The sequence below is a fragment of the Leuciscus leuciscus genome, assembly GCF_965113295.1.
Source record: "Leuciscus leuciscus genome assembly, chromosome: 18".
Taxonomy (NCBI): domain Eukaryota; kingdom Metazoa; phylum Chordata; class Actinopteri; order Cypriniformes; family Leuciscidae; genus Leuciscus; species Leuciscus leuciscus.
In genome coordinates, this window is record NC_138742.1 from 38,349,101 (window position 1) to 38,374,039 (window position 24,939).

Below are 24,939 nucleotides of genomic sequence, written 5' to 3' on the forward strand. Positions count from 1 at the left end.
GCGCTGCTCGCGCTCATTGGGCGTGACGTCACGCCAAGGGCTCAGTGATAGGCTGCTGCAGTTGCCGCAGAGCAGCCTATGAGCACGCTAGACTGCCCGCTCTAGGTCTGCTTGCTGCCGCACTGCGTTGACAAGATATAAAAATTAAGGATAATTTTTTACTTCATATCTCGAGAAAAGATGACTTTACCCGTAGCGTAAGCTAAACTTACGCAATACGAGAGAACCTCTCGTAAGAGAACTACTTTCTCTAAGACTTCAGATAGGATAGGCAGCTATAACATAACCAGACAACAGTCACAAAACACAAGGTCCAACAGTATCAAAGCCTTCCTTAGGCTAATGAGAGGGACAAATCATGGGTCAGATGTGCTAGGGAGGAGATTGATACGGGCTCTAACTGAGGCTCATAGGAAGAACATAGGGTCATGCTCAGAGGATGTGTTTGAAGAAGATGGAAGGGCAGACATTTGTTCAACAAAGATTTTAAGAAAAGAGTCACAAATTTACAGGGGTTTGTAAAGAACCTAAGGCCTGTGACATTATTAGAAACCATGTCAAAAATAAACTCAGTACTTGCATATTTTACAGTGCTGTACATTTCAGATACACACGTTGTCTGTGAGTCCAATACTGTCCCAATAAGGCGATCCTAATCCTAAAAGAACTTTTGATTGAAGTATGCTTTAAAGAGGCTACATGCGATTTTCTGAAATTTAAACTCGCGACTGACACCTGTGGCCAAAAAACGGAACTGCTCTTCCTTTCTGCTCGCTCTCGCAGCGCGCGCTCGTACGTGCACACTTCACAAGTCATCTGCTGCAAGGAGGTCAACATTATGTTTACTGAGGTAAGAACAGTCAAATACATATATTGTTTGAGATAAGTGTTCTCTTATCAAAACGTCAAACGTGTAGCTGACAAACTACACAAAAAATGAATACATTAAATAAATAAATAAATAAATAAATAAATAAATAAACCCATTTCACCTTTGGCCTACACGCTGATGAAGGGCGCACAGCCCGAAACTTTCGTAGAATATTAAAAACACAAATCTGAGCACTGTCCTTGACCACTTATTATACACAAGTAGCTTACTATCACCAAGTATGAAAGACACATATACATAATACTATTTAGCAATATTTATTGACTACATGTTAATGTCTTATTACGTGAAATAAAATGCATCACACTTTACATCTTCATTTACCTCTTATTTTGTGTGAAGATATAGAAACAACAAACAATATAATGTAGCTTTACATGGCTATATAATAAATAATGCATCAGTTTTATATAGCGCTTTTCTAGACACCCAAAAAGACTTTACATTACTGATGCACTATTCATTCACTCACTTTCATACTTGGTGATAATAAGCTTCTTATTTGTGTGTATATGTATATGTATATATATATATATATATATATATATATATGAAATTCTAAATCTTACCTTGCTGCATCATTTCTGTGAGCAATTGTGTACTTAGCTGAATGTCATACAGAAGATGAAATGAAACTTGGCTCTAATTACTACCCCTCCCTCCCTTCATAGGACAGTTCAGAGGAGATTGACCTTCCCATGGAGGACAGCACTGATGGGAGCAACAGCGACCATGTGGAGGGTGTAGGAAGGGGGAGCGCAAGACGGGGTGCAAGAGGAAGAAGAGGGAGTGCAAGAGGAAGAGGGAGGGGAAGAGGCAGGGGAAGAGGCAGAGGTGCAAGGACAGGGAGAGCCAGGGGGAGAGGAGCGCGCGCTCTCAGTGCGGAGGACAGACAGCGGGTCGTTGAGCTCATTGCTGCCAGAAATGCTGAGATGCAGGTTTGTCATATTTTACATGTACAAAATAAACACCAAAATCAACTTGTGTGGTCCCAAAAATGTTGTGGTTCTATCTTCAGGGAAAATTACAGCAATTAACCACTGAGAAAGATGAAGTCCTTCAGCTGGTTGTAGGTCGTCTGCCAGGTGTTTTCCTTTATGTGATGGAATTCAGACATGCAACACCAGGGCCAGCAATTCCAACCGGGGGTCAGCCAGCTTGGTGCACCTGCCACAACTGTAGTTTAATGCCTACAGATGTGGAAAACAAGTGCTGTAGACAGACTCCAACAAATTGCATCAGCAGAACTGTTCACATGGACCTGTACTGTCTAGATGAGGGCATCTTGCGCTTGGCACGCCAGACGTGGAATGACATTCTTGCACTGCATGACAGCCAAGACCCTGGGGCAGATAACAGGGAATATCGATACTCTGCCTACCGTCAGTTCACTGTGTGGCAACATGGACGTCTGGGTGCAGGTAATAGAGTTGTAATACCCAGCTGCTGTGTCTGGCGGATCAGAGACAGATACCCCGACCCTTTTGGAAATTATGTTGGATATAAAGAAGCCCCCTTCAGAGCAAATTAAAAAATGTGTACAATGACAACACAGTTTTACTGTAATCAATGGTTTATTGTAAATACTATGTATAAGACTGTTCAGAATAAAACATTTCAGTTGAGCCACTTGTCCTTTTGGATAATTTCCTTCAGGTTGCTGAGGACATGTCCTAGAAGACACAGACACATACAGAGCTGTGGTATAACATCAAAATGAAGAGCAAATTAACATACTTTTTGTCTGTGGCAAATAACAAAGACATAGAAATATAGTTTTAGCTGTAACAAGTCATAAGCTTGTCATATAAATGCCTAGACTAGAAAAACTAGACTTTATTGTTGCTGCATGATACCTGAAAACACACAACGTGCAGAGCTATGGGTAAGTGTCAGACCTACCTGTCCTCTGGAGATTTGTGCCTGAGCCAACTCTGCTGTAGGTGGGGGCACAATTCCAGGGAGAAGACCGAGGTTCCGTGGATCCTCTGGCCTTAGACTCCTCCTCCTTGGGAGTCCCCCTGTCGAGTGCAGTCGATTCTTCAAGATTTTGGCCTGGAGCTGAGGGATGTAACTGTAGTCTTTTTTGGTCCTCACTGTGTGGACACTAGCGCTGGGACTTCTTGCTATAAACCCGTTTGTAACTGAAAAACAACAGACGCCACATAAGTTGCCATAGCACACACACACACACACACACACACACACACCTTAGCACACCCAATAACAATTATTCATTCCAAACAGTGACTTACGAAATGTTGCCTTTACGGTCCACATAAGCTGGCCGGCTATTGTGGTGGTTATAATCTAATGCTGCAAGAAGAGTCTGCGCTTCGTAGACTGGTGGCGAGAACGAAAACCTCTTACTAGCATACATAAGAACGTGGTTTTGAAAGGATTCCAGCTTGGAAGTTGTCCTTGGGAATACAAAGTAAAATTACAAATAATTAGATTTCTGTCTAAGAAACCACAAATAAAACAATGAAAAAACATATTATAATTTCAACTCAATCCTGCAAAGAAACATTTGAACATTTTATTCATCTTACCGAAAGGTTAAAAACTTCTCCAAATCTTTCAGCCATCTCTTGTTGAGCACAATTTGGGACAGTGCCTCGTGTGCGGGAGAAGTAGGTAGAATGACCTCTTTCCTCAAGGTGTCATGATCAAGTGGTTCATGGAGACATCTGCCAAGGGCCCACTCATGCTCTCCACAGACATGGTGTAGTACACCTCGCCAGATAAACAAAAAAAAAAAAGAAAAAAGGTAAAAAAAAAAAAACTTCTACAACATGACAGAAATTTAAATGCCATTTACATCTTAGAACAGCATGGTGAAGGATAGCATAAACAGTTGAGGATAAGTCAGTCAAAGTCATTAGGTAAACATAAAAAATACTGTAGTGTACATATTTTGCTTCAACATACTAACCATGAACTCCTCTCGGTTTCTAGCCTTCTGACAAGAAAACCAAAAGTGGTTAACTATATCCTTCATCCACACAAGGATTTGTTTTTGGCCACTGATGATTCCAGCCTATAAAAGAAAAAATGTTTAGGAGAAATTGTTACAAACCTGTACTCTAAAGGTTCTTTGCTGCATGCCATACATTCAAAGAATGGATGACACCGCGGTCCTTGTACCTCCCCCTCTCGGGATCTGCAGTGAAACAACCAAACATGAGAAAAAAGAAAGAAATATACACTCAAATTTAATAACACAAGTGAACAATTTATTCTTACGCATCAAGGCAGCAATCTGCACATGTGCATCGGTGACTATTTCTTTGATGTCAAGCTCACTCATAAGACTGTCAAAAGTCTTTATGAATGCAACCTTCTCCATGGCCACACTCTTATGATCGGTCTGCCTCTTATCAACAGTGAGGACACTGATGATGTCCATGGTTTCTTGCTCCATTGCTGAATATGTGCAGTACTGTGCACAGTGGCCTTAGGTGCAAAGCAAAAACATGATTAAATGGAGTTATGGAAATAATACATACTGCTCCAGAGCTGTATGTAAGAGTACAGAGAGGCCACCGGCTTCTGTGACTTACCTGGAGAGTCCATCCTTCCGTCAGCTGTAACAGATAAGTGGAATGTAACCATATACACCTAATACTGACAATGCTTTTCATCTTATCTGAACAATGTCATTTATTATCAATATCCCCTGACTTATAAAATGTTACCCAAATCTTATGTGGCTGTTTGTTCTGTTCAGTACTTACCAAGGGCAACAACATTATCTTTATGGCGTAATCTGTCAATAACCACATTCCTCTTCTCCTCCCAAAACTCCTTCACTGCATCTACACAATAGGCATTTTGGATAGCGTAGAAGGTGCCGGGTGCCACTATTCCAATATTCATAAACTGGAAGAGGAGGGCGACCTTGGTGTAGTTATTTCCTGACAAAAGAATGTTGGTGGCCAACATGAAGTCTCCTCCTTGCATGCCATACTTCCGTAATGGCTGGCTGTTCCACACCCAGAGTTTGTGTCCATACGAGCAATACTATATGTGGGGAAAACATTGTATAGTTTAACCAGTTTAACCAAATTCTCTGACATGTAAAGTGCTCTTTGATTATTTTGGATCACATACTTACCCACTCTAAGCTAACTGCAGTACCCCGTGAACGCAAGCTGACTCGAAATGGTGGAATCCCTTCACAATCCTGACCTGTGCTCCTATCACTATAGTTACATTTACCTATTGGCAGTTGGAGAAAACTAACAAGTTTCATCAGATTTTCATGATACGTGATGGATGCAGGCTGATTGATGAGGTCACTTTCCACTCTGACTCCATCTGGCAGAGGAAAGATGGAATGTTCCGAGTGTTCTGTAACGTCTGGGTCTGCAGTTTGCTCCTCTGAGTCAAGTATGTCCATGACAGCTTCTTCCGACCCAATAAGAGGAAGCCTGTCGATCTCTTCCTGCAACTTACTGTGAGCACTGTGTATATAAAACAAATGTAAATAAATACACAATTTCCTTCATGTATTAAAAAGTAGTGATTCTCACATCACAACAGTTCTTACCGCACATATATGGGTGGCACATAATCAACATCAGATGGTTCGGATGTGATTTTATCCTGAAGTTCTATCCTGCAACAAAAAAACAAAGGAAATGATTAATTAACAAACCCATGAGAAGGAGAGTACTTGCACACCAAAAGAGAGGAGCTTGCTACCAGTGCGTAGAATCTGGAAGAAGCATAGGTGCCACACACTCCAAGTTCAAAAAAATTTTTTTTTTATATATATATACCCTTGTGAAAAAGAAGTGTGCTTAATTGTATTGAAAGTGTATTTTTTGTGTACTTAAAATAATAAGAGTATACTTTTTCAGAAGTGCACTTGCAGATAATATAATATAATATAATATAATTAAAATTAAAGACCACTTAAGTGTACTTAAAGGGAATACACTTTAATGACACTATTTATTAACACACGTAAGTGTACTTTTTACAAATGCACTTTGTAATAATATGTAATTAATTTTAACTTATAGTAAGTACACTTTCAAAACATTATTTATAAACACACTTAAGTGCACTTTTAAAAATGCACTTTGTAATAATGACTAATTAAGCTTAACTTAAAAAAGTACACTTTCATCACAATATTTATAAACACATTTAAGTGCATTTTTAAAATTGCACTTTGTAATAATGACTAAATAAGCTTAACTTAAAGAAAGTACACTTTCATCACAATATTTATAAACACACTTAAGTGCACTTTTAAAAATGCACTTTGTATTAATGCCTAATTAAGCTTAACTTAAAGGAAGTACACTTTCATCACAATATTTATAAACACACTTAAGTGCACTTTTAAAAATGCAATTTGTAATAATGACTAATTAAGCTTAACTTAAAGAAAGTACACTTTCATCATACTATTTATAAACACACTTAAGTGCCATTTTTAAAATGCACTTTGTAATAATATCTAATTAATTTTAACTTAAAGTAAGTACACTATCATCACAATATTTCTTAACACACTTGAGTACACTTTTTAAAAATGCACTTTGTATTAATGTCTAATTAAGTTTTATTTAAAGAAAGTACACTTTCATCATAATATTTATAAACACACTTAAGTGCACTTTTTACAAATGCAATTTTTAATACTGTCAAATTAAATGTTACTCAAAAAAGTACACTTTCATGACAATATATCTATATACACTTAAATGCCCTTTTTGAAATGCAATTTGTTATAATGTCTAATTAAGTTTTACTTAAAGAAAGTACACATTCATCACAATATTTCTAAACACATTTAAATGCACTTTTTTAAAAATGTTTACTTAAGTTTTACTTAAACATACATTTTAAATAATTATGATTTTATAGTGTTTTAAATATGTAGTTATGTTTATGTATTGACAAATATACTAAATAAAATAATCATTTTAATGGAAAACATGAAAAATAATTAATCTTTATTTCAACTCAAGTGTGTTGTCCAAAATTATTTTGTTACTGTATTTAAAATGTGTTTAGTCTATAATATACTGTGTGCATTAATGCATTTGAAATGTATTTTCCCTCTAAACTGCAATACATTTGTACATTTATACAGTATACTCCAATATACGTATGGTTGACATTTTTATCACCAGCTCCTGCTCTATGAACTCAATTAAAAGTGTCAGTTTTCTACATAATATTTGACAATAAAAAGTAATTTATGAGTTCTTTATATTAATGTATTGTACTATACATCTGTGAACAGAATACTTTTAATATGCATGTTGTTCTAAGTCAATTAAACACACATTTAATTGCATTAATTGCGAGCAAAGTTAAACAAATCAAAACAAAATTAATTTACATTAAATTCAGTTAAAATACATTTAATTTAAATTAGACGAGACTATAAAAAGGATTGACTTTTAGTAAGGTGAATGAGTCAAGTTTTGTGAACTCACAGAGTCTAACAACACAATGTGTTGTATATCTGTAAACAAAATCATTTCTAAATCATAAAGCACACGGCATAGCTGGTTGATATGTAATTTATTTTAATGATCTCAGTACTTGTGTTATAATACACTTATTCCTTTATTAGTTACATTGAGTATATACAGCACAATTTTACAAAGGATTGTTATAACAATTCTATTCAGTCAAAGAAACCATTTAGCTTAAGTCTTCATTCTCACGAAAAACATGTTTCTGATTGTGTAATTTAAATCTAGTTGTATGGTATTCTCACCCAATTCAGCTGTACTCTACAAACCCTTCAGTCCCTTTCTACATTATTTGGGAGAGGTATGACAAATGTGCAGTCCTGTAATTTTACCATTACACATTTTCTTTTAAATGAGTCAGTGTTCACAGCATACACATAACTGTTTTCAGACACCTCATACACAAACTTGGATAAGATATTCAATTGAATGTCCCTACACAATGGTCTTTTTGACTTCACAAGATTCTGCACGACTACACAGCATTTTTTTCCACCATCACTGTCTGAAGCACTGGTGACAGTTTCATAAGAAACTAAGCTCAAGACTTTACACAATGTCCCATCTTTTAATTCTGCAATAGAATTATTTCTTTTCTTTAATCTGCTGTTAGCTTCTGCATGATACAGTGCCTCACCGATTATGAAACGAGTGTAGGATGTACAGTTACACACTATACCACCATTCAATTCTTCTATGGCAAAGACGTGTGATGGACTTACAGTGTCAGAATGAGGACCAAACACAGTGACATTTCCAGTCAGATTTTTCGCTTTACAACTCATGGAATTACTATTTTGCAGTTGGGAGAAGAGGTCTTTTAGTTTATCGTCTGTGTTGACTAAACATTTGTCCACCCTTTTTCGCAGACTCTTCCATCTAAGGAATGTCTTCACTATTTGACCAGGGACATGAGTAGTCCCATTGAAGTACTTTAATAAAGTACCATTAAAAGACTCAAATGAAAACGTTGATGTTGCCCACAAGGGACCCCAGTTCTTAACACTGTCTGCAAGGTGTGTCAACAGGTGTACATTGAATGACACATTCTTAATACCATACAGCACCTCAAACTGAATCACACATTTCTTCAGTGCTATTTCTGCTGCACTGACTTCACAGAGTTTCACCTGCTGTTGAAGAAGTATATGCAAAGCAAAAACTAAAAGAAACAGGTGGTTCCAAAACTTCTTCTTTAGAACACCATTTAGAATAGGCAAAGAATAAAAAAGAGGAAATGACCGCCATTCTGATGCTTTCCAGTATTTCCTGTCTTGTATTGACCTGGGTGTTCTTGTTATCTCTACCGGAGGTTTTATAGCCAGCAGTTCTTGGTCAATCATGTCTGCTTTCGTGCCTATGTCCCACTCTTCGTTGTGATTGTTGGAATCCAGCCACAGAGTTGCCAATTGTCGAGTGACACCAAGACAAACACTGTGCTGATATTCTGGTACAAAACCATTAATTATCTGAAACTTTTCTAATCTCATCAATTCCGTTGGGCCTTTTACACCCTTGACTGGCAGTTGTACAGTAGCTGCCATAGCATGGTCATAATGTTCTGTTTCAGATCGGAGAAGAGGCTCTGGTCTTCTATATGGATAAGGACCTCCACCTATATGATAACAGAAATCACACCCATATTGTCCATTGAATTGTTTTGTGTTTCTTAGGAGTGGGCGGGCAACTGAGTCAGAGCTACATATTAGTGCATACACCTTGGAAATATGCTCTACATTTTTGGAGTCTTTCCAAATTAACCCTTCCCTCTCAAGAGAACACAGCTCATTCACAAAAGGGGTTAGCAGAACAGACATGACAGGTTTCTTTTCACCAAACCAAATGCATGGCACACAGATGTTGTTTTTTCTGTCTGCTGGCCCTAGTTCTATTACCTGACACTGAATGGGCCACACCTGATCATTTGAGCTTCTGAAAATTGGAATTCCATCACAATTCCACAGTAAGCTTATGTCACAATCACCTAATTGCCCATTTTCTCTCAATTTTCTATATTCAGCTCCACATTGTATATCATTTATTACATCTTTCTCAGCTGTAGTGTGCCTTGACAAAGTTAAACTTGGATTTTCAAGAATGTCTTTGAGCTGTGATGACAAGCTCAATACTAGAAAAAAGGAGCCCTTTTTCAGATTAGCATCTGCATCAAATGCTGCCTTACAGACAGCACAATGCATTGGGCTTTTCTCTCTTGTCCCTAAGTAGTTACAACATGACACACAGTAAAAATGAGGTTCATAATGACCAAACTCACCATATGATTTGTTAAACAGGTATACGGTTTCTGGTACCAATCCTGGAAAATGTTCATAAAAATATTTAGAAGATGTTCTAAGGCAACTCCTGTTAGATTATGTCGTAACACATATGACATCAACAGCAGCAAACTCTGGCCTTTAGTAAGAGATGATCCAGGATACAGCAACTCATCACCGTTATACGGCTCCTAAAAAGGACATGCACAGATTTTTAGGTAAATTATCTCATAAAAAAAAAATATCAATGTATATATATATATATATGTTTGTGTGTTATTGTTTTTTCTGGCTTACAGATTTTAATAATTATTTTGATTTTGCTGTGGGGCAGAATGGTTTGTTCATTTGATTTATAGTTACAGAAATTATGGATTTGATCAAACAATACCTTAAAATAGCCAATAAGACAATTCCAGAATATGATTTATAGTGTGTTTTTTTTTTTTTTTTTTGACAGTGTCTCTATAATCAATGCATTTACCTGTGATTTGCTGCTTTGAAACTCTACAACTCTATCTGGTAGTCTCTGGGTGGCATCAGACAGGGTCTCCTCATAGTGAAGCTCAGTTAAGGTTGTCTGTATGATAAAAAAACAAACAAATAAAACAAATGTCTGTTATATTTTTCCATTAACATAAAAACACCTAGGAAATACTATGCATAATCTACAAGACCACAGCAGCTTTTAATGACAATAATGGCAGTCTGGTGGTCAATGCTGATTTATAGTAGACCGTATCACTTTTTTTGGTATTTCAGTACATTAAAGGAACATTACAAAAGTACTTTAAAACAAAATAATTACTCATGAGTTGCCACTGAAGACATTTACAGAATTTACAGTTTCAAGAAAACATATGCATGCGAACTCCCACACACATGTTGGTTTCACTATATAACATCCACCAGTAAACGTACCCATAATGGATACTTGCAAAACACTATTTAATTAAATTCATGTTTTGGTTGATTTAGAAGCTTTTTTAAATGGTTATGACCAGTAATATGCGCTCGCAATATTGTTTATCATCATACTTCTATATATGTAAAGACATTTGTCCCTCAAAAGTGTAGTGACACAAATACACACACACAAATGACAATCATGTCACAATATCTGCAATGTGCTAATGTTACTATTCTAGTGTGTTTTGTAAATAATTTACAACTATAAACATGCATTGATGTGTATTTGTGTCACTGTAAACTGATGTGGTCCATCACATGTGTGTAACATTACCTGTGATGTGTTGCTTTCCAACGGCTCGGGATGCTCCTGCATAGGATCAATCTGGGAGCAATTCTCCTCATAGCTTGCATCAAGTAAGGTTGTCTGTATGATCGTATATATGGAAAAGTATATAAAATGTCAATAATGGTGTCCACTCTGATAATATGCTTGTGTTTCTCTCCTGTGGGTAAAAATCCAGCCAAAAGATTATACTAAATTGCTTCTGACGTCAACACATCTACCTTCACAAACAGAGCCGGATTAACGCAAAGGCAAACTAGGCACGTGCCTAGGGCCCGATTGGCGGGATGGGGCCCAGACAGAGGGACAAAAAAAAAAAAAAAAAAAAAAATTCAAATGTCCTATCTACAATTTATTTCAATATTTATTAATTAACTAAAAATAGTGACGATGTTTATCTTAACCATAGACTGTAACATTACTGCAGTTAAACCAATTAATGTGTCCGTTACAAAGCGGGTGCCGGCTTCTGAAAGTATGTGTAACGAACGCATCCATCAGGTGCTGCGAGGCAAAAGCCTAATAAGCACACAAAGAAGCACAGCTCATAATGCAGGTGTGTGAGTTGTCGTCATCTATTTTGGAGTGATTGCAATGTATTCTAAATATAAACTTGTACTGTAGATCAGCGTCATTTCTGGAAAAATCATTCACCGCTTTATTACGAGTTTAAAAGAGCGCGAGCGTCATTAACGTGCCCAGACGCGACGCTTTGAATTTGCGCGTAGCCTACAATGAATAAAAAAGCCAACACACTACAACATTTTTAAATGTTTCAAATAAAGGATCTCATATCTATGGGTCTATCTTCTAAATTCTGCTGATGATTAGATTATACCCTGACATTACGCCAATAATATCAGTTTATATATTTTTTTCTGCTCAGTAGCGATCGTGTCTTTCTCTTCCACTTGATTTGTGTATAGCATATTTAAGGTAGCAATGCAATATAAAAGCACTTATGCTCATCTACTGAAGTGGGATTCTGGAACTGTGAATAAATTGAATAAAACAGCAAAATAACAACAACAACAATAACATCTTCATTAAACAAAAAAGAGATTACCTAAAGTTTGATTAATATGTAGGCCTACACACAGTACCGGTAAAAGTCTGGACCCATTACTATTTTTAATGTTTTTTGAAAGAAGTTTATTATTATGCTCTACAAGCCTGCATTTATTTGATCAAAAATACAGAAAAAACAGGAATATTCAGCAAGGATGTGTTAAATATATAAAAAGTGATAGTGAAGACTTTTTTAAAACAACTTTTTAATAATCAAAAATCCTGAAAAAAAGTATCACAGGTTATAAAATAAATATTAAAGGAGAAGTTCACTTTTAAAATGAAAATTCTGTCATCATATACTCACCCTCATGTTGTTTCAAACCTGTATGAATTTCTTTCTTCTGCTGAACAGAAAGGAAGATATTTAGAAGAATGTCAGTAACCAGACAGTTTTTGGGTCCCATTGACTTCCATAGTATATTTTTTTTCCTACTATGGAAGTCAATGGGACCCAAAAACTGTCTGGTTACTGACATTCTTTTAAATATCTTCCTTTATGTTCAGCAGAAGAAAGAAATTCATACAGGTTTGAAACAACATGAGGGTGAGTATATGATGACAGAATTTTCATTTTAAAAGTGAACTTCTCCTTTAAGCACCATTTCTAACATTTGATAATAAATCAGAATATTATAAAGTTTTCTGAAGGATCACGTGACACTAAATTCAGCTTTGCATCACAGAAATATAAAGTATAGTAAAATAGAAAACCATTATTTTAAATTTTAATAATATTTCACTATATTATTTTTCTGTATTTTTGATCAAATAAATCCAGGCTTGATGAGCATAAGAGACTTCTTTCAAAACATTAAAAATAGTAATGTGTCCAAACTTATGTACTGTGTAAGTAAAAATATACTGCTTTTAAAATTAAATGTTGTATAAATAAAAAGGTTAGGAATCATATTTGTTTCAAGTGTTTTTTTATTGGGGGTGGGGGGCCTCCAACATGAATTTTGCCTAGGGCCTCCTAATGTCTAGAGCCGGCCCTGTTCACAAAATTAAACTAAAGATATGGATCCATTTTGTCTTTTTAAGATCTTACATGTATTACATATCAAAAGGTGAGACATCTGAGGATATTAAATAATTCTGTTAAACTACATCAGGGATTTTTTAAATTGGAAGCATACTCACCTGTAGAACTGGCTTTCTACATGAGGTAAGGGTAGCCTCATTGTGAAGTGACTGATTTAGGACCTCAGACAAAAATTAAATAACATTATTACATTGTATCATTGATTACCTAATATTGCATGTATAAGTTACATTTAAAACTTATTTGTGTTTATGTACATGTGTGTCTATAAACTTATTTTATTGCATTTTATAAATTAAAGTAACTTTTGCATTGTACCTGTTGCATAAAAATGTTTATGAAACAACAATAACAGCAAAAGTGGGCATATAAAAAAGAAACAAATTCTTACCTTTGACTGTGTGCAGAAAAGGTCTGGACATATGTTCTCTTTTTCTAAGAAATGTTTATAGGTCCTTCTATTTGAAAGCTGACATATTAAATGAGATATGTGTCAGTTACATTATAGCCTATCTCTTAAAATATCAAGTAATTGCATTTAGCCTTATAAAGGTAAACAATAATAGAACTAAAAAAAAAAAAAAACTTCATCAACAACGTCAATAATAATAATAATACAAATAATAATAATTACTTACCATTTTTTTTCTATACTTGTTTGCCCTCGGTTCAGGGTCATCGTTGCTTATATATGTTTTGTACTTCCTTTTTGTACTATTCATAATGGACTTCTAACTTAACGATTTGTAAATTCTCCTTTAATTATCTCTGCAACATTGGTCCAAATTTCCCGGTTAAATTTTGAATACAAACCAGCCAATGACGTGAAGGCGCACGAATGTCACATAATTGGTCCAGTTGAGAGTCACCATTAACGGCTAACTTTAACAAGTCAACGAAAATTTCTGTACATTTGCATCCTGGCTGGCGCATTTTAAGGTAAATATTACTAAAATATTCACATACGTTTTGATAAAACGATGAATGCAAAAGAAAATAACGTCCGTTATTCGATTTCTGTTGAGTTGTACATTAATTTACACTATATTTTCCTTAAACTAACGTTACTTCGACTTGATCAGCAACTTGTGACATTTATTGTGTGACCCTTTTAAAGGATTGACTGAAGATGAAAACTCAGAGGAAAGGAAAGGTTTGTCAAATGCTTTAATATTATATTTGTTTATGTATGCACCCCCTTATCCCCAATTATCCGTGTAACGTTAACGTTAATGATTTATGTGTAACTATTTAATGTGAAAAGACTTAAGAACTTGGCTAAAATCATATTCGACTAAAGTAACGTTACAGTTGATAACTAAATTTAAAACGTTTTTATGAGTGCTGAACTTTATATTGTGTTTCTGTTTTAAAATGTGTAACGTTACAATTTCCTTAAAGGAGTAGAAAATTAAATAAATTTGACTGATGCTTAATTAATTAATTTGTTACATTTATATAGCGCTTTTTCTGAGACCTCAAAGCGCTTTACATAGAAGGGGGGAATCTCCTCAACCACCACCAATGTGCAGCATCCACTTGGATGATGCGACGGCAGCCATATTGCGCCAGAACGCCCACCACACACCAGCTTACTGGTGGAGAGGAGACAGTGATGAAGGCAATCAGTATATGAGGATGATTATGAGGCCATGATGGACTTAAAAGATGGACTTATTATTTCTTAAAAGAAATTCCTTTATGGTTTTAGATGTCATAGTAGTAATATTTTGTATTGAAAAATATATATATTTGTAATAGTGCTGAACAAAATGTTTTTTTTTATGAATTAATTTAAAAAATCAGTACAGTTTTTATCTCTGCAGACAGACTTTGTTTTATCCCAACTTACAAGGAAGACATACAGATGTTAAATGTCATGAAGTAACTGTTAAGTGATTTAATAAATGTTAAGTGCACTAGTAATTCAGTAATCATATACTGTGTTCCAACTGTGTGATTCAAATACACTGATAAACTAACTTGTTAACTTCTTCTAATTGTAAAGGTTCTCTTTAAAACCTCACGCATGGAAACCGCTGGATTACGAGCTAATCCAAAGAAATCAGCAAAGGTATGTGCATTTGTGCATAAAGTTAATTTTAAATAAAAACATTATTCCAAAGCAATCTGGCATTGCCGAATTGTAAAGATTCTGAAATCTGCATTTTCTTAATAGGTCTTCAGAAACTTTTACTACAAGCAACAACCTTAGAGGTTCACCCTACTAAATTAGTCAGATGTAATTCGATACATTAAGTGACGTCGCATCTGACGCACAGAAGCCAATGGCACATGTTAGTATGCTTAGTGACACATCCTGAATTCATTGGCATGTGCCACTGACATGACACCCGAATGACACTGAGTGGCAGAACATGTCCCGTATGTTGTGACAACTCCACTAGTGACTGACAGATGAGCAGCTTTTCTGACATAATTGTGACACTAAATCCTAAATAAATAGCCTAATCTTGTCATAGATCGCACCTCTGTGGCTCTCTCCGCTCATCAAAGAACACCTTCACTGGAGTATTGAATTTCATTTCCCAGAAGCCCCGTACCTAGGTCTAATCACCTGCACAGGTGTTCCCAATTCCCCCCTCTTTATAAACTGCCTTCTGACTCTCACACATTGCGAAGTCTTGTTCTGCCCCGGCTAACATTACCAAGCATTTATTCTCTGTGTTTGATTCCCCGTGTTCTGACCTGTGACTGTTTACTGATTCCTGTTTCTTCGTCTGCTGCTTGCCCTGACCTTTGCCTGTTATCGTTTATGATTCTGGATATCTCTGCCTGGTATTGTTTATGATCTTGGATTTCCTTCAACATTGTCTACGCTGTTCTCTGATTACTGCCTGTTTGACTATTCTAATAAACATACTGCAAATGGATCTGAACGTCTCTGACTCTGCATCACAGAAGACTTCGCCATGTGTGAGAGTCAGAAGGCAGTTTATAAAGAGGGGAGAATTGGGAACACCTGTGCAGGTGATTAGACCTAGGTACGGGGCTTCTGGGAAATGAAGTTCAATACTCCGGTGAAGGTGTTCTTTGATGAGCGGAGAGAGCCACAGAGGTGCGATCTATGACAAATCTAGTGACATTTTAAATTAAACGCATTAAAGTCATTATTATTTGTTTTAAACATGTAATCGGTTCCACATCCGTTACTGTAAAACTTTAATTTAACATGCAGCATCATGTAAAAAATAAAGGTTTTCTGTGACTCAGTGTCATTCAGGTGTCATGTCAGTGTGTCGTGAAAATGTCAGTGGCACATGCCAGAGCCATAGAGAGAGAGAGTTGCGACACTCCCATAGACCTCCGTTGTAAATAATGGCGGCGCTTTTAACCGCCTACTTCCGGGATATGAAGATCGGAATAGTTCCAAACACTGTCATGTGGGCGTTGGACACCATTCACTTACATTGCTGCGCGTCGAGTTGTTCCAGAGTTAAGTTGCCGAAATATCGACCTCTTTTGAATTGTCAACTGTCTATATTGTATCAGAGGCCCTTTGCGATGCTTATACTGGTCTTCATTTGTACATGCACAGCGTAATTATTTATATTTTATGTTGGTTGTTTCAACCAATTTTCAAGCACTGCCTGCTAGCTAACGTTAGTTAGCTAGCGCGACTTCGTCAGCTAAGAGTTCGGTAATGAATCGCTACCACCTTTATAGCAACTTTTATTTAATTTAATTTTTTGGGATATACTAACTTTTCATTATGTTATTATTGTCTTGAGTGAAGCGGCTTGTGAGAACAATGCTGGACCTTTAGGATTGTTATGGCCATCACCAGTCCTGTCTGTTTCATGGATCACCTGCCCCTGGTTTTTGTTTTTCTTGTTCACACACACAAGCACACATTTTTGTTGTCTGTCATTGTTTAATAAAAAATATTTTATTTGAAAACCTTCATTTGTATCAGCCATGCTTAAATTCGTTTTTAATCTGTTATAGTTTTGATAATGCGTATGGCTTAATCTTAAAATAATATTCTTAGTCTTAACATGATCATGTTTCACGTTGTGGTCCTGGGGGTGGCCACTTTCATCAGAAGAAGTGAGCTAGCTTCTAAGCGAATTCTGAACGGACCGCCACGGCAGACCTCTTTGCGTGATCACGAAGGTAGGCTAATGGCTGAATCAAAATTTATAAGCAAATCACGGGAATCAATAGCCTAATACAGCCCAGTTGTGCTAAAATAAATATCATGAGACGTCCATCATCAGATGAATGATATGGAAAAGTTAAGTTAGAGCCGCTAAAGCCAGTGCTACTACCCATGCGAACATGAACACTAAGCTTTTCCCTCCAAAAATATAGCTTAAAACTTATCTCCAAATGCAAAACTTACATTAACAAAATGCAATAATGCAATAACAGCTGAAAAAGTACTTGGGTGTGTGTTTTATTTTATATTTACCGTTCAATAATGCAATCGCTGCTGTCTGTCCCATAGAAGAACATGACAGCCAGCGTACGTTTTGGAACTATTGGGGCTTACATGAACCACGTGACAGCCATAGCGGCGACATCAAAGAGTGTCGCAACTCTCTCTCTCTATGGCTCTGGCACATGCCAATGAAATCCGGTGTCACTAAGCATAGCAACATGTGCCATTGGCTTCTGTACATCAGATGCCACATCACTTAATGTTAATACCGCTACTTGTTACCTCTCTAGTCAACTAAAATATAAATAAATCCATCTCTTTTGATTAATAGACAGACAATATCCTTTTAAAATCTTTTGTTTGTTTACTATAGGCTATATATATATATTTTTTGTTTAATGTTATTATTCTTTTTTACAGGCACTTGAACTGACGGATTCAAACACAAAGCAACCGCAACAGAGAGACTTAACAAGAGCTGTAATTTTTTATTATTTTTATTATTATTAAACTTAATTTAACCAGACGAATGTAAGAGACTTGTATCACAGGATTATGTCACAATGATAGAGATTAACCGTTTCCATACAATGGCTGTAGATGGTGCTTTAACTTAAAACTTGAAAAAGGGACAAAGAAGTATGACAACTTTTGCATTTCTGGATGAAGGACATTCTTATGTTGATTGTAGTCACAAAAATCTTACTTTGTAGTGATAGATTGTTTTGAAATCTTGACCTTGTCCTGTGCTAAGACCCTAACAAAACAGGCAGCCACTCATATGGTTGATGCCCTGAAGGAGGACCTGAGAAAACAAAAAGTACCTGATCCTAACACGGCCCCACCACTTTATGAGTCTGACACAGACTCTGACGCAACAGCCATTGATGCAGAATCCTCTCCGATGCAGGAACCACTCAGAAATGTAAGTGTTGCAATAAATAATATAAAAATAATTATTTTATATTAAACACAATCCTGAAATCTTTTCTCTTACAGCTTGAAACAGAAAGTGAAGATGATAGCACATCAAAAAGAGACACCAAAGCTTGACAATGAAATTCTCAGTGCATTGAAAGGTATTTATGATGAAGTTTAATTTGTTTTATAGTTGACGAAGCACAGGAGTTATATATAATGTTAACCATGTTTGTATCACTAGAGTTGCCAAAGGTGGTAAAAACACTAAAAGATATAGTGGCGGGCATGATGGTGGCTCCAGCCGCATCAAGTGAAGTGCATCATGGAGAATTTGTATCACCACCAGCAGAAATGGTATGGATACAACATTTCTCATGTTAACATATTAAACATTAACACATACTTTATTCTTAAATGTTAAATACATTATCGACAATATTGTGAACAAGGAATATAAACTCAGCATAAAAAAGAAAATTACCTTTTTAAATGTTAGCACAAAGGGCCGTCTTACAGGGATAGTTCACCCAAAAATGAACTTTAGCCCATGATTTACTCACCTAGAATGACATGATTAAGTCATCCTAGGTGTATATGGCATTCTTCTTTCAGATGAATACAATCACAGTTATATTAAAAAAAATCTCCTGGCTCTTCAAAGGTATAGTGAGATTCAATGTGTATATTTTTTGGGATGTCCATCAAAGTGCATCTATCCATGATAAAAGTGCACCACAGGGGGTTAATTAAGGCCTTCTGAAGTGAAGTGATGTGTTCGTTTAAGAAAAATATCCATATTTAAAACTTTATCAATTAAAATAACTAGCTTCCGGCCATACACAAGTCGACTTGCAGCAATAGAGTATATAACTCAGATTGTATTAATCTGAAAGAAGAATGTCATATATACCTAGGATGGGTTCAGAGTGATTAAATCATGGGATCATTTTCATTTTTGGCTGAACTATACCTTTAAGTTATAACTGGTAGTGTCTTCAAGGGATAGTTCACCCCAAAATGGAAGTTCGTTCATGATTTCCTCAGCCTTCAGTTGTTACAAACCTGTATACATTTCTTAAATTCTGCCAAACAGAAAGGAATATATGAGTGATTTGGAATAACATGAGAATAAGGAAATCATGACAGAATTAAAATTTTTGTGTGAACTATCCCTTAAATGTTTCACAGTTGCATGTTTATTAATTGTTTCTAAGTTATTGAAAAAGCAAAACATTCTTTACATTATATACCAAAAAGAGATATGTAAATGTACTTAAAATATTTTTAGCAAATTATCCTTAATTTTTTGCAGTTTCCTAAAAAGGCATTTTTCTTTTTTAGCGAGTGTATACTGTATAATATAGCCACTGTTAATGTCATTGATGCGCGCACACACACTTCTGACACAATTGTTTTGTTTTTTACTGTTATCTAAATAGATGTCCCTAGGTGAAGGAATCACCATTCCAAAAAGGGCATTCGAGAGATTGTCTAAGACCAAAATGTCAGTATTTACCCAGGAGCTGGCTGTTGTCATGTTTGGACACGATGTTCTGGCGACATCAAGTCTAACTGGCAAAAAAAACACCAAAACAGCACTGGACTCCATCAAAGTGAATGCGCTCATTGGTATGTTTGCAGAGGTGTCAAAATTATTCACATTCATTACTGAGGTAGAAATATAGATACTAGGGTTTAAAAAGACTTCTGTAGAAGTTGAAGTATCAACTTTTTAGCTTTTTACTCAAGTAAAAGCGTAATAGTACTGGTTTCAAAACTACTTAAAGTATAAAAGTAAAAGTAATGTAAGGAAAAAATGCCATTAAGGACAAAAACTTAGGCCGTGCCACAGGGGCCTATAGTGCACCACCCTACCTTATCAAAAAACATTCTTCTAAAGGCCATAATGATTATAATGTTATATTAAACTGTTAATGTTGAAAAATGTGTACTTCGTTACTTGACACCTCTGTATGTTTGTGGTTTCCTTGATTTAAACATAATATGGCAGCTACACAGAATAAATGGTACCTGAAAAAATTGTGCTTCATGTGATGTTAGCATTTAAATGATTTTATTTGAATTCAGCATGTTAACTCCTTCACCGCCAGCTTTTTAATTAAAAGTTAAAACCTCCACCTGAATTTGACAATTTTTACCCAACTTTCATGGCCCCCACAATATTTTGTTTAAATAACAGTGATTATCATATTCAATAAAATGTTTTTATTTTTGTGATTACAGATGCTGTGATTGCTCGTTTTGAAGGGACCACTCATTCTCAAGTCAGGGCTGTACTTCGACAGAAGTGCAACAATGAGGGTTATGCAAAAAAAATTCAGGAAAGTGGTGTCTTTAAAGGCGATACGAATTAAATGACCATTAGACTGAAGTGACCTACCAAAGAGTTTGTTCATGCAGTTCTTTCTTGTTGTCTGTTAAAATGTTAAAAAATGATAACTTTTTTGAGTTAATTTTTTTCTAAGGGATTTAATTATGCAATTGTCACACCACTGTATGGACGAGGACACAGAGATAATGGTAACAAAGGTTTATTTAGACACTGTATGCAGCTCCGGATAGCAAGGGAGCACAAAAGGTCAAACTCAGGGAATATAACGTTGAACTTAGAGTCTTTAGTATGCATGGAACAGATATAGTCACTCAGGGCAATGAGCTGGGATACAGGAAGCTTCGCCGGTGGAGACAAACAGAACGGGTCTTGATCTTGAGGTTATCCAGGTAATAGCTGATCACTGATACAGACAGAGAACACACAGAGTTATGGGAAGTCTGAACTTGAGAATACTTGCGGGATCACAGAGACACTTGGGAATAACGCTGGGGAGTCACAGACGTCTGAAGACGAGACCGGACAGTGAACTGTGGTGTGACTGGGGTTTATATCCAGAGTGAGCGTGGCATGTGAAGTGATGAGTTGCAGGTGCAGATAATCAGAATTCGGGTGAGTGTGATCGAGACCAGGTGTGTTGAGTTGACGCTGGCTGAGGTGTGCTGAGTGGATCCGTGACAGCAATATTGATACTTGTTTGATTCTAATTTTACAATATTAAACTAAGGGCGCTTTCACACTGGCAGTTTAGTGCGGACCGGGACACGGTTCGCATGAAAAATCGTTAATGTGAACGCTGTCATCGGACCCGGGTGCGCACTAGAGTACCGAACCCGAGACTACCTGGAGGAGGTGGTCTGAGCTCGGTTGCTCCCGAACCGTGGTGCGGTTCGCGTTAATGTGCAAGCAACACGGACTCGGGTGCGCGCTTGTTCAGGAAGTATAGTATCCCGCGCATGCGTATCACTGTCGATATCATTGTTTGATTGCGTTTGCGATGACGTAAGATCACTGCAAACGCACCTGGGTTCGATACAACTAATTGAGTGTGAAACCACACCAACGCTGCGGGGGGCGCCGGGAACTAGCGCACTCGGGTTCGGACCGCAGCAAACGAACCCAGTGGAAAAACGCCCTAAGAGTTTCCTCATCATTTTTTTTTCTTCTAATTTATTTATGTTTGTTTCAACATATACAACTCATTATTCATTCATTAAATGTACTTTTGCAAAACAAAAAATTTGAATCATAATTATTTGAATACCAAACTGTTTTATTGTCAGTGTAAGCATTGTGGTTTTGATTGCATTTCATTTTATATATTTACATTTATTTAGCAAATATGTATTTGTGTTTGAAACATTACATTTAATTAATAAAGTTAATATACATTAACTTATGTTTTATTTCACATTAATTTCTTGTCAGTAGATTGAGCAGTGCACTTTAAGTATATTTTAGAAACACTAGAAGCAATTATGAAAGTAAATATAAAGTTTTTAAAGACCCACTTTATTTGTTGCAAAAAAACACTCTTAATGTCAACTTATTGTTTTTTATTTCAACTTAATATGTGATACATTTGAAATAAATTACACTTAATGTGCATTCAGTGCACCGAAAATATTGCATTTAATTCACACAAGTTTATTGTTGACTGACATCAAAGTATATTTTAAATTACATTAATTGCATGTCATTATATTGTGTAGTGCACTTTCAGTATATTGTAAATACACTAGAAACCATTATGAAAGTAGATATAAAGTTGTATTAAAGTACCAATTAAGTTGTTCCAAAAAATCACTCTTAATGGCAACTTATTGCATTTTATTTCAACTTAATATATGATATATTTGAAATTAATTGCACTTAATGTGCATTAAGTGCGCCGAAAAGATGGCATTTAATTCACACTTAAGTGTATTGAAAACTGACATTAAAGTATATTTTAAATCACATTAATTGCGTGTCATTATATTTTGTAGTGCACTTTAAGTATATTTTAAAAACACTAGAAGCAATTAAGAAAGTATATATAAAGTTGTAATAAAGTACCAATTAAGTTGTTCCAAAAAATCACTCTTAATGGCAACTTATTACATTTTATTTCAACTTAATATATGATATATTTGAAATTAATTACACTTAATGTGCATTAAGTGCGCCGAAAAGATGGCATTTAATTCACACTTAAGTGTATATATTTAAAGTATATTATTTATGTAATAAGTACACTTTATAAAAGTACACTTAAGTGCACTTTTTTTTTCACAAGGGTATATATATATATATTACAGTTATTGAGCGATTAACGTTTCGGTTTTTACTTTTCCATAAGCCTTCTGTGATCTGAATAAGGTTTATGGCCGAAACATTATTGCTCAATAATTATAATTTTTTTACACTAAACTTCGTAATTAACAAACCCAATCATTATTAACATTACAGGACTGTAAATAAAATGAAGATCATTGGCAACTTACACACTATTCTCAAGGCTGTTGGCTACTTATTACAAAACAATAAGCTATAATAACAGCACATTGTATATTACAAATCTATGGCAACAACACATCTACCTTTCTTCCAAAGGTCCCACCTCCTCTTCCAGTGGTTGTACTCCATCTATTTCAAAGCTGACCCTGTTGACACAACATTATGGCGTGAATATCCTTTCATGGCTGAAACACGCATAACAGAGTTTGATGAAACGGTAATCTGTGTGTGTTGCTTTATAAAGCACACAAAGGTCACAACAAGGAGCTTCAAGAAATTCACAATCTGAATTCTACCTGAAAAGGCTCACTCGTCCCATCACCAACTATTTCAAACATGTTTTACAAAATAGTGACAGACATCTTTGCAAAGAACTATTTTTGACATTTAGTACATTTTACACAAAACCATACCTGGCTGATCCCCCTGTAGTGACTGTTGTAGGTATGTGTGGTAATCCTAATTTAATCGGTGTTGATGTTGACGGCGCCTTTCCTTTTGCCACTCCAGTTTTCTTATAGCTGCAAGTACATAACAATTGCAAAGAGGGTGTGAGATCTAACAGCATTTACAAGTGAACTGAAAACGTTTCGGTTACCTAACGTAACCTCTGTTCTCTCTAGAAGAGGGAACGAGTATTGCGGGAAAAGTCATCTTTCTCGAGATATGAAGCCAAAAAATTATCCTTAATTTTTAAAATCTTGTCAGCCTAGAGCAGGCTAACTAGCGTGATCATTGGCTGCCCTGCCGCAACTGCAGCAGCCTACCAGTGATCCTGGCGTGACTTCACGCCCAATGGGGGCGCTCAGCGCCCCCACGCGTCACGGCCCGTAAGAGGGGCGTGTCTTAGCTTATAAAAGGAGGCTCGGGGGCTGCTTTCTCTGATTTTTGTCTCTTCAGCGAAGCTCTCCGCATCGCTGGACTCTGAGGAAGCCGCCGTCGAATCTAGCGACCTGCAAGCCGAGGATTCGCCTGAGGAAGCCGGCCGTCTTCACCGCCTTCAGCATCCCTGCCTGCTTCGCTATCCGGCGATTATATCCTTTCATTGCATACGTTAAAATGCCTTGCATTTCCTGTAAAGCTCCGCTCAGCGACAGAGAACGCCACGTTATCTGCGCTCCCTGCCTGGGACCGGACCACGCAGCCATCGCCCTCTCTTCGGGCGGCTGCGAACTGTGCGAAGAACTATCGTCTGGGGGGGGGGTTGGGTAGCTGTCAATCAACCCTGACCTGACAGCGAGGTCATGATGGATGATCGTCACGACGACAGGATGAAGAGGCTGAGACAGCATCATGATGCATGTTTTCGGAGGTACGAACAGGCACAGCAAGAAAAAACACAGGTAAGACATGTTTCAACATTTTACTGCAAGTATTTGAGCTGTTGATGCTTTATGCAGTTTTGATATCATAAACAGATTATTCTTTGAATCATTTATTCAGGTGTTTGCACTGTTTGGCACACAGACATATTTTTAGATAATTCCTGTTACCATACAGACTAAACAATTAATAATTTCATTAAGATTTTAGTTCTAATCTGATTAGAGCTGCCAGAAAATATTATCCTCATCATTGAGTCATCTGAAAGTAATAACTTAGTCAGTAAATTGCTAGAAAACCCGACCTGTTTGTTTTCTCAGAAGAACAAAACATTTAATCATTGAAAAGGAAAAAATAGTGCTTGAACCTTGTGTGTATTGATCAGATCAGTGTAATGTC

General features: G+C 36.3%; 1 protein-coding gene and 1 long non-coding RNA gene across 3 annotated transcripts; both read right to left on the reverse strand.

The window, feature by feature from the left end:
* Window positions 1-2,341: 2,341 nt before the first annotated feature.
* On the reverse strand, window positions 2,342-3,974 carry LOC309480395. 2 transcript variants are annotated; one of them, XR_014199622.1, is made up of 5 exons: window positions 3,828-3,974; window positions 3,445-3,628; window positions 3,148-3,312; window positions 2,795-3,036; window positions 2,343-2,565 (listed from the first exon to the last, which is right to left on the reverse strand). It is a non-coding gene; the product is annotated as an uncharacterized lncRNA (long non-coding RNA). The 2 variants fall into 2 exon arrangements; XR_014199621.1 differs by lacking the exon at window positions 3,828-3,974 and having other exon boundaries at window positions 2,342-2,565; window positions 3,445-3,821.
* A 4-nt stretch (window positions 3,975-3,978) lies between these two features.
* Window positions 3,979-23,734, reverse strand: LOC309480249 (uncharacterized protein; the record flags this gene model as incomplete). Its single annotated transcript, XM_082144661.1, has 8 exons — window positions 23,631-23,734; window positions 23,301-23,363; window positions 5,445-5,513; window positions 5,010-5,358; window positions 4,630-4,915; window positions 4,456-4,479; window positions 4,139-4,348; window positions 3,979-4,055 (listed from the first exon to the last, which is right to left on the reverse strand). Exons 4-8 carry the CDS (start codon window positions 5,292-5,294, stop codon window positions 3,979-3,981), a joined length of 882 nt encoding a protein of 293 aa, XP_082000787.1. The 5' UTR covers window positions 5,295-5,358; window positions 5,445-5,513; window positions 23,301-23,363; window positions 23,631-23,734.
* Window positions 23,735-24,939: the final 1,205 nt, after the last annotated feature.